The sequence below is a fragment of the Lytechinus pictus genome, chromosome 2 (assembly GCF_037042905.1).
Source record: "Lytechinus pictus isolate F3 Inbred chromosome 2, Lp3.0, whole genome shotgun sequence".
Lineage (NCBI taxonomy): Eukaryota > Metazoa > Echinodermata > Echinoidea > Temnopleuroida > Toxopneustidae > Lytechinus > Lytechinus pictus.
This window is the reverse complement of record NC_087246.1, coordinates 62527503-62537748: the sequence shown is the minus strand read 5'-3', so window position 1 is coordinate 62537748 and position 10246 is coordinate 62527503. Positions and strand designations below refer to the sequence as shown.

The window sequence follows — 10246 nt, the reverse complement described above, 5'->3', positions numbered from 1 at the left end:
TCATAACTTTTTTATTTTACATGTTATGTTTGTTGGATTTTCTCTTTTTATTCAAATCAACTTTTTGTTGGAGTGGACTTGTCCTTTAAATCAAATATCGCTATAGGGGCGTGTTGATGCATTTTGAAATTGTTTTGTCAAAGTTCAAAATGGCCATACACAGCCATCGTAGCCAACTTTTCGGAATGAGGGGGGACACTTATTTCACATTATATTTATATGTGCATGCATTTAATTATACAGATGTGGATCGAACTTTCGCCAATAAGGGGGGGGGGGGTTCATTCACATTTTCCCCAAACGGCAGCTCAAAGCTGATTTTTTTTCTTCTTCAAAGGGGTAGTCCGATCAGTGACTCCTTAGCTTTATTCTTAGAAACAAGATAATTGCATCTCATAATCCCTGATTGAATATTGCGATCGCGAGAAGCAAGCCAAATTTTATAGAAATTTCGGGAATTTTGTCTTGAAAATTGAACATTCTAATAAAAATGTTTGTGATTATGAACAAGACGCGTATGGAACTATAAACTAATTACTTCGAGCGTGGGGTGTTTGATAAATTGTCATAAAGAGGGATTTTAAGTAGTTTGTTAGAATTCATATATAACACAAGTATTGTTCGCAAACGTTCATTGATCTCATTCTTTGATTTTTCTGTTTTCATAAATGAGCTAATTTGATCTAAGGGCTTTATTCTCCTTTAACTCACATCATATGTATAATTCGAGAATAGCGTTGAAGCTCTGAAATGTAAAAATAAGCTCTGAATATTTCACCTGTTCTATATAGTTCGATTGATTTATCTATGATTATAAAACTTGATTTCGAAGAAAATAGAGCAAAAATGATGTAAAGAGAGGGATATGAAAAAGGAAATGTGTAATTATAGCCCTTCACTATATTATTCAAATAAGGACAGGCTATCTTCCAACAAATACTAGTATTACTTTATTTATGGCAAACTGATGGATCACGCCATCACCAATAATTTGATATCTTGCCATCAACATGGATTCCAGAAAAAAAAAATCGTCATTACTTACTCAACTATTGGAATGTATGACGATGGAGGTATAGATGGTATGACCGGACTAAAAGTTATGATGGAGCTAAAGGAGTAGATGTGTACTTAGATTTCCGGAAGGCACTCAACAATTAAGGCGCCCCAATGTAGGTTGTTGTATAAGCTCAAGCACAATCATGACAATGGTGTCCATGGAAACATTTTGAATTGGATAAAAATTAATGCTTCCTGACTGGTAGAAGACCAAGAGTAGTCCTTAGACATGCAGGGGCGGATCCAGCATTCGCCAATAGGGGGGGGGGGGCAAAAAAAAATTCACCCACATTTTCCCCCGATCGGCCGCTCAAAGTTGACTTTTGTTTGTTTATTTGAAGGGGGTATTCCCAACAGTCACTTAGCTATATTCTTATAAAACAACATAAATATATATTAATCTCATATGCCCTATTTGACTAGCGCGAGCTATTTTTTTTTTTATTTCATATATTTTGTCCTGAAAATGGAACATTCTGGGCAACGATTGTGATTCTGAACTAGAAATGAGTGTACCGTAACTATACAATTACTGCGCGCAGAAAATTTTAATATATATACGTTCTGGTCTGATTGAAAAGGGACCTGCTAAGGACTGTTTGCAGTTAGCCATGAATACGATACCTATTTCAACAATCAAATAATGCGAGCGCGAAGCGCGAGCTGAAAATTTTTGGCATTCCGACCTAAAACAATGGACATTCTAAGCACTGTTTGCAATCATGAACAGGATAAGTGTAAGCAATATGAGCTCGAGGGGAAAAATGAGAGTTAGACCTAAAAACAGGACACTTTAATCACGTTTTGTAAATCATGAAAAGGATGGGTTAGTTCCTACATTAATGCGAGCGCGAAGCGCGAGCAGATAATGTTTGATATTCTGATCTGAGACTGGGTAATTTAAGCAAGGGGGAGGCTGTCAATTTCAGAATTTTCACACTGACTTCAAACTGACCCGTGCTTGTCTATCCTATGCTTATGTAACATAGCATGTAATATTCAATGTGCTAACTTACTTGGTCTGAGTGGGGTTTTATACGTGTAACATGGGTATAAGGATATCAATGTTATATTAGACTCAGTGCCCCCCCCCCCCAATGCTTTGTCTCCTCCGGCTCACGGCACGCTACTGATTAGACTGTTCTTGGTTCTTGTTTGTTCCTGGAAATGTTAAAAAATGAAGCGAATTCCTGTGGAACCAAAAGTTTTTGCTGAAAACCTATATTGTCAGGGCAAAAATAATATATTTGTAATAGAAAACTGTTCACTATAATGAATTATATGTTTTACATTTGTTGTGATCAGGCCTAGTTGTGATGCAAATCTCACTAAACATGCTTGCGCGTGTTTTAGATTTAGACTTAGAATCTAGGCATTCTAAATACATTTTTTGATCATGAAAATCGATTATGCGAGCGCGAAGAGCGAGCTGAGAATATTTGATATTCTGATTTGATGTTCTAAAAAAGGTACAATTTAACTATTAGGAATTCATGAAAATGTTATTATCTTATTTACTGATGTAATAAACCTAATGAAGGCGCGAAATTTGTTGTTAAAGCCTGAAAACTGGACATTTTAATTAAGTAATTGTGAATAGGATGCATGTGTTGATATAATATCTTTAACAATTAATGCGAGCGCAAATCGCGAGACGAAATGTTTGATAAACTCTCATGAAAAGGGAATTTTAAGTAGTTTGTTATAAAATTGCTATAGAGGTATAGGCCTACCTTACTAAAAAATCAAACTGCGAGTGCGCAGCGCAAGCTGATAGGTTTTGACAATCAACCCTAAAAAGGGATAATTTGATAACTTTATGGAATCCACGAAGAGAATAGGTACTTGACATATCAAATAATGCGAGTTGTAAATGTTGATACTTAGACAATAGAACGGACAATTTTCAGAGCAATTTTTAAAATTAATTTGTAATCAAACAAAATGAGGAAAGCTCGATGTCCGAGCTGAAATATGTTTTGTATATTTACTTCAAAACTTGATATTTTAAGCTCTATATCAGCATATTTATTGAGCAAATAATGTTTTTCATCGAATATGCAATGCGAGCGCGAAGCGCGAGCAAAAATTTTATATATATAGTGACATGAAAGATTTTTTTTCATTTTCCAAGTCTTCCCCTTTTCTTATTTTATTTACTCGTCTTCCTCCTTTTCCTTTTTTCCTCTCTTTTCCCTTCTTTTCTTTTTTCCCTTTCTTCCCCCTTCCCCCCCCCCTTTTTTTTTTGGGGGGGGGGGGGCTCGCCCCCTGGATCCGCCTATGGAATTCCATCTGAATCTTTGGAGGAGAGGAGAATTAAAGCAGATCTTATTTAACACTTTTAAATATTTAAATGGGTACTATGGAAATTCAGCCCAAAGTTTCTTCTCTCAACCTAAAAAAGTTAAAGAGGTCATTCCAGAAAATTATAATTGTTCCAAAGCCGTTCCAGAACACAACTAACGGGCCATTTCTTCAGCAACAGAGTGGTCCATCAGTGGAACAAACTTCCACTTGGTGTGTCTGCACCTACAGTAGCTACCTTCAAGAAACTATCTAGCCCTTCCCTTAGAAATTGAGGGCTAATCTACCAAGAATACCAAGAAAGTATCCTTTTGTATGATTAAGACAAAATTAAGGGCGCAAAACAAGACAGGAGATGTATGTATATCAGGATATAGTAAAGTTTCATCGAATCTAGTCTTGTATTTATAAGCCTAATCTTGTTGAGAATCGGAAGAAGTAGCCTATTGGAAGTGGCGGTAGAAAATAGTTTACCCGTACGACCAAAAATTCTATGTCATCAGTTTGGAGGACAATGATTTTCATGTATACTTAAACTTCTACTTTTATTCCAGGTATCGGTATATAAAAATACACTGTATTGCCGTGGCCGGGGTGGAAAACGGGGTAGGTACATAATATTATAGGGTAGGGCCTATAGAAAGGAAGTGGGAAAACAAACGGGAAAGCTGCGGGAATGGCATATTATAAAATCAATTCTACCAAGCAGACATCGGGAACCAGGAAAATATATTTATGTATAAAGCGAAAATACGTTTTGTCTGGTTTTTTTTTTTAATTCTTCTTTCGAGAAAAAATAATGAGAAAAAAACCCCAACAACCCCCTCTTCTCTGTTCTCTCCCTTCGCTTTCCCCCTCCCCCCTTTTTTCTTTTGGGGACGTTGTTGGGGTTGTTGGGGCATCCCCTCTGGCTTCAACCCCCCCCCCCCCCCACATACACACACACACATACACAGGCGCTGCCCCTGTTTTGATGAGGAAGGGCACCGGCCCGGCCGTCGCGGCCGCCGGGGATGGGGAGCAATGAATGAAAATTTTAATACCCCCGAAATAACCTCATCGATTGATGATGATGACGAGATTGCCGCTTGGCGTTGCCATTCACTACGTAACTAAGCGACCATGGGTCTATTGTGATAAGTCACTAGTGCGAAACACACGTGTGTGATGTGTGTATTCTCGCAAAACACAAAATAGTGCTGTCAGTTAGCAACAAGACGCCACGAAGCACGGTTACGTTAGAGCGTTCTCTAAATTTTCAAACTCATTGATTACTTCAACTCGCCAAAATGTTCAAAAACACATTCCAGAGTGGATTTTTGTCCATATTATACAGCATAGGCAGTAAACCTTTGCAGATATGGGATAAAAAGGTGAGTTTGGATGTTCCAAATTAAAAATTGTAAGGTGTTTTTATTCAGCAGCAAATGATTTTGCAGACCATATTTTCTGTGCATAACAACGCCCGGGGTAGCGGGGTGGCTTCTGTCAGAACCATGGTCTATCTTGAGAAGCTTGCCAAAATGGGCAGACTACAGATTTTAACTTTTAGAGATTAAGACATGCAGCTGATTTATCTTGTGAGAAAGAATCTACTGCTTTTCAGTGTGTCTGGACAAATGTGTGGATAGACTCACTAGTACATATTTAGACAATATGTACCTCAGGCGATGTTCGTGCAGGCTCCACTCCACTTCACTACCGCTACACTACGCTCCACCTAGCCTGCACGAACATCGCCCGAGGTAGACAATATGCAGAATTTTTTTTTAACAGGACTTGGTTCCTATTCTCTGAGTCTTGTATTCCTTGAGTCGGAATTGGACCTTAAGTGGAGTAAGGAACAGGAAGATGATAACCACATGAAAATAGAATTGAAGATAAGAAGTTGAAATCAGGAAGTTAAACTTGTCTTTTAGTACCCCGCAGCTACGCTTCTCACAAATTAAGAGTAGATTTGATTTTTTTTGTGTGTGACTTTATTTTCATTTATTTGTTTTAGGTGAGGAATGGCCATATCAAAAGAATCACAGACAATGACATCCAGTCACTTGTACTGGAAATTGTAGGAACAAATGTCAGGTAAGTTTTTTTTTGTTCTATTTTCAATTTTGAAATGATTGTATTCAGGATTAATCTATATTTATTTTCAATTTTGACTTGTAGGAATTGTTTCCAGTGTTATTTCTTTGTTTAGATCAAGACCCTATTCATAATAAACTTGCTTCACATGTTTCTAATCTATATTTTACAGTTCAAATTTTTTCTTTGTATCCTCTCTTTGCACTTTATAACTTAGAATCTTCTATTATTATTGTCATTGTTATTATTATGATTATTATTATCATTATTGTCATTATTATTATTATCATTATCATTATTGACATCATCATTATCATTACAATTATTTTTAAGAATTTATTGTTGAAGATTCTCTCGTAGTTGCTAAAATATTAAAGATGTTATCTTAAAATTTTTTGTGACTGTTATCAAGTGAGTGATTGTTGTCATTATCATCATCATTGTCATCCATTTTAAATGTACTGTTCTATCTTTCTAGTGGTTGATACAATTTTTTATGTTCTTGGTATTCAGGAATTGGTAGTACAAATCATTGTAAGAGAGATATTTAAAGCATTAAAGAAATGGAGACCCCTAGATGTTTTTTGTGCAATTCTCTGTTGGTTGAAAATGCTTACCTGGTAACTCCATATTATAAAAATCTCTCATTTGCCCACAGCACAACTTTGATTGAATGTCCATCTGATGCAAAAAAGACCCTTGGTATCAAGCTCCCATTTTTAGTCATGATCATCAAGAATCTCAAGAAGTACTTCACGTTTGAGGTTCAGGTGCTAGACGACAAGAACGTCAGGAGACGTTTCAGGGCGAGCAACTACCAAAGTACGACGCGTGTCAAGCCTTTCATCTGCACAATGCCCATGAGACTAGATGACGGCTGGAATCAAATTCAGGTAGTTATTTACTCTCAATTTGTATTTCATGGAAGAACTTTGGTTTTAGAGGGATTTGTTTTCTGAATAAGAGGGTGTTGGTCTTCTTTTTTTTACACTGGTGCACTGGTTTGGGCTTGGGGGATGCTATCCCCTAAAAGATAATTAACAAAAGTTGATTTTCTTTTTCAGTAAATAAGTTTCCAACAACATAACTTTCATTGGAGTTTCTTTGATTTCTGGAATGAAATAAATGTATGTGATTGGCACTTTTTGCTTGGGGGAATGGGCAGCGAAGCCTTAGGCTCATTCATAACAAAGATGTATTAAAATGAAACCTCCTTGTTCTGAAGTGAAGTAATTATCCTCACATATTTAACAATGTTTTGAAATAATTTAAAATTTCAATGACTGTTAATTTCTTTGTGTTATGTACTTTCTTGATGTGTTTTAATGTTTTTAGACTTGTGCAGTATCTTTGAAATTGACAAATGAACAGAATTGTCTTTGATTACATATTCTTTGCTGAATTACGTTTTTTTCTCTTCGTAGAATTCCTTCTGAAACCGTTCATGCATGTACATACTCCAATTCTTTTGTGGGGGGGGGGGGGGGTTGGGGCAAAAGAAGGGCCTTGCACATTGAAGGCAACTTTGCTACTGTGGTAGTTACATGGAAATCATGACTAGGTTGTCTTTTGATCATTATCATTGTGTAGTGGTTCAGACTCTCACCTTGTAATCAGAGGGTCGTGTGTGTTTGATTGAATCCCATCGCAGCCTACATGTAGTGCTCTTTGACAAGGCGTCAATCCACATTTTGCCACTCTCCACCAAGTTGATAAATGAGTTTTGGAACTCTTATTGGAATGCTCCCCAGGGAGTGGAGAAAGTAAATGAATTGTGTGCATGCATGCCAACATAGTATTCAGCACTATAAAATTTTACTATTATTTTGTATAACATTGATGGAGACATTGGTTGCAGATCTTCAACATGAATATTTTATTTCTGAACAACAAAGCATATCGACATACATGTAGGGTCTACTTTCAGCACTTTATAATCCATATTTTTTCATTTTGTTTATATCAAACAGTTCAACTTGTCAGATTTCACAAGGAGAGCATATGGAACGAACTACATTGAGACCATTAGAGTAAATGTAAGTAATATCATTTATTTTTACAAAATACTAGATTTATGATTTAAAAATCAACACCTTTGTTTAGTAAAATCTTCTTACTTGATTCACGTACAGAACTTTCCATTTTTCTCAAGTAAGATTTCACCCTTCGAATTGAAAACAATTGTTATTCTTTGAAATTCTCATAATTTGAAGGAAAAAGTCTGGATGTACCATTAGCCTACACGAATGATAACTATAATTATTCAAGCATTTTCAGTTTCCATTAATAAGTATTATTTTAATATTTTTAATTATATTATTGAATTAGATATTGTATTGATTAGCTTAACTTTAACAACTTATTCAGGATTGGAGGTTAATGCAAAAGTGTCTCTTAAAGGTTCTCTAATAATTATACTTCTAGTTAATGTGTGCAGGCTATTTGAATTACATTCTTATCTTTTCAGTAAGATATCTAGTTAACTAATTGTCTGGCACATTTTGTTTTTTCTCCCCAGATCCATGCCAACTGTCGTATCCGAAGAGTATACTTCTCTGATAGACTGTACTCAGAAGACGAATTGCCTGCTGAATTCAAACTCTATTTGCCCATTCAAAAGGGTATGGCAACCAAGAATTAGCGGAGAACCTTGAACATACAAAAGACTTGCAATACCAAATCAAATTTGTTTTGGACAATGTACAAGAACATTACAATGTCGCTGGAAGACATTTTGTGCTTCACGCAAACTCATGGTGCGCCTTCTTCTCACTTTAGAGGAGAAAATTGTTTTATGAAATTATCTTCTTGATATTACTATGAATGGGAAATGTTGAATTGTTTGAAAAATGTTTTGGTGCAATTTGACTCAGTAAGGTTTTAGATATCAGGGTCCTAGGCAAATAGAGAAAGAAGTAAATGAATTCAGTGTCTAGAATTTATAATTATGTGCTAAGGAGAATATGCTTCAGCAAACAGATGTATGCACTTGGATTCATGTAATAACCAATGGATACCTTACAACTGGTTTATGACTCGATTTGGAGAGAAAAGTGTTCTAACATTTGATGTGAAAATTAAAACATGTTCTATACTACTGTCCAAATTTCTAGATATCATTAGGTAGCATTAAATTGTTATTTCATTCCTCATAAATATAAAAGCAAATTCACTCTAAAGTAGTAATGACATCATAGCAATTGTACAATTGACTACGACTTAAGCCAATTTGGCGATTGCTCTGAACTTTCAATAACAAATTGACATTTGTGTTCAAATAGTTATTCTGAACCTTAAATAAATAAAAAGCTATTTACAATATCATTACAAAATATGCAATACATGTTCTTTTACTATTGGGGCATAGACGAATTGCAAGGTGTGTAATGACCATAAGTTAGTGGAAATGTTAATTGAGCACATGTTTACTTGTTTTGAAACCTTGTTAGAAAATCACCAAGGAAAACAATATTGCACATGGCATTGGAATCAAGTTACAGTATTTTACAGACCCTAGTATAAGAATTGTTTTGGAAAATTTTTATCTTAATTAATTTTTTGATTGACAAGCAAATGTATTGACCTCATATTACCAAAGGACTTGTGTTTACTTTGATACAGTTATATGTTCAAGAAAATGTTGAAACTGTTTGTGGTGTATTTATTTATGCTGCATTGCCAAATTGTGGGTTAGGCATTTATTCTTAGTAATGAACACTGATTCATATATATTTGTGTGTGAGACACAACTTGTATGTCAAATGTAATGGATTTAAGATTTTTTTTTCATTTTCAATTTATTTTCTTTTTATTTTGGTGGTTGTTTTAACTGAAATTTAATGTTGAGGTAGATACCTCACTTGTATATACTTATATTAATAGGGTGTAAATATTTCTTTCATTCAAATTTTAAGTACGGAATAGCATGTTATGAGTCCATGCTTATATTGACTTAAAGTTGCATGTTTCTCTTGTTATGCATTGTTACAATTCATGTTCAAATATATTTATTTAAAATTCACTTAATACATGGTCTCCTTCTTGTATTCCATTTATTACTGCCCAGGCAACTGAACATTGTATTTCAAAAAGCCGTGGCCCTTATTCTGAAGTCCAGTTCAACTTAATGTGCCATGGTTTAGCTCTGTTAGAAAATTATGGGAAACCAAAATGTCAAAATTTTGTTAACATTTTACGTTTCCAACATTTTACGGTTTTCTTTTCTCTTGCATCATTGGGGTACAAAACTATTTTAAGATATTGATCTCCAGACATTTATGAATAATTTGTGTGTCATATTAGCTGATAAGTTGAACCTGCACTTTGAAGAATTTGTGTGATTGGCTTCCCATATTGATAACACAGCTTTAGACCTGATTTAAATTGAACCCTCAGGAGTTTGGGAAGTTGAGAAAACAAGTCAGATATATAAATACTATCTAATTGGAAAGTCCCTCTTTAACATGGCACAATACAAGAAATCATGAGATGTTGTCTGTTATTAAAAAAGTGATACCCCCCCCCCAAAAAAAAAAGAGAGAGAGAGAGAGATGCAAGGCCTTGTCAATCCAGTGGCATTTATTTTAAAAGGCATTGATTAAAGAATTAGGTTCTTATGCTGAGAGTAAATTCAAAAGATGGGAAAATTAGATGAAAAATAAAGGAAATACAACTTGAAAAGAGAGAGTGTGAACTGTGAAACATAAATCAGTGAAAGCATTGGAAGGGAATGTGATTGATAGAGAAAGAGAGAAGAAAGAGAAAAACAGAAGAATTGAATTGGAAATTAGGGAGATTGAAG

The 10246-nt window shown here is 35.0% G+C and overlaps 1 protein-coding gene across 1 annotated transcript; it reads left to right on the top strand.

The window, feature by feature from the left end:
• The first annotated feature begins 4559 nt into the window (after window positions 1-4559).
• On the top strand, window positions 4560-9471 carry LOC129253832 (cilia- and flagella-associated protein 20-like). Its single transcript, XM_054892261.2, has 5 exons — window positions 4560-4736; window positions 5366-5445; window positions 6104-6338; window positions 7416-7481; window positions 7964-9471. Exons 1-5 carry the CDS (start codon window positions 4653-4655, stop codon window positions 8084-8086), a joined length of 588 nt encoding a protein of 195 aa, XP_054748236.1. The 5' UTR covers window positions 4560-4652; the 3' UTR covers window positions 8087-9471.
• Window positions 9472-10246: the final 775 nt, after the last annotated feature.

Bases quoted from the DNA above. Each gene is read 5' to 3' on its own strand.
- LOC129253832 (XM_054892261.2), top strand. From the start codon at position 4,653: ATGTTCAAAAACACATTCCAGAGTGGATTTTTGTCCATATTATACAGC. The intron at 6,339-7,415 runs GTAGTTATTTAC...TATATCAAACAG, and splicing joins ACGGCTGGAATCAAATTCAG to TTCAACTTGTCAGATTTCAC. The intron at 7,482-7,963 runs GTAAGTAATATC...TTTTCTCCCCAG, and splicing joins TTGAGACCATTAGAGTAAAT to ATCCATGCCAACTGTCGTAT.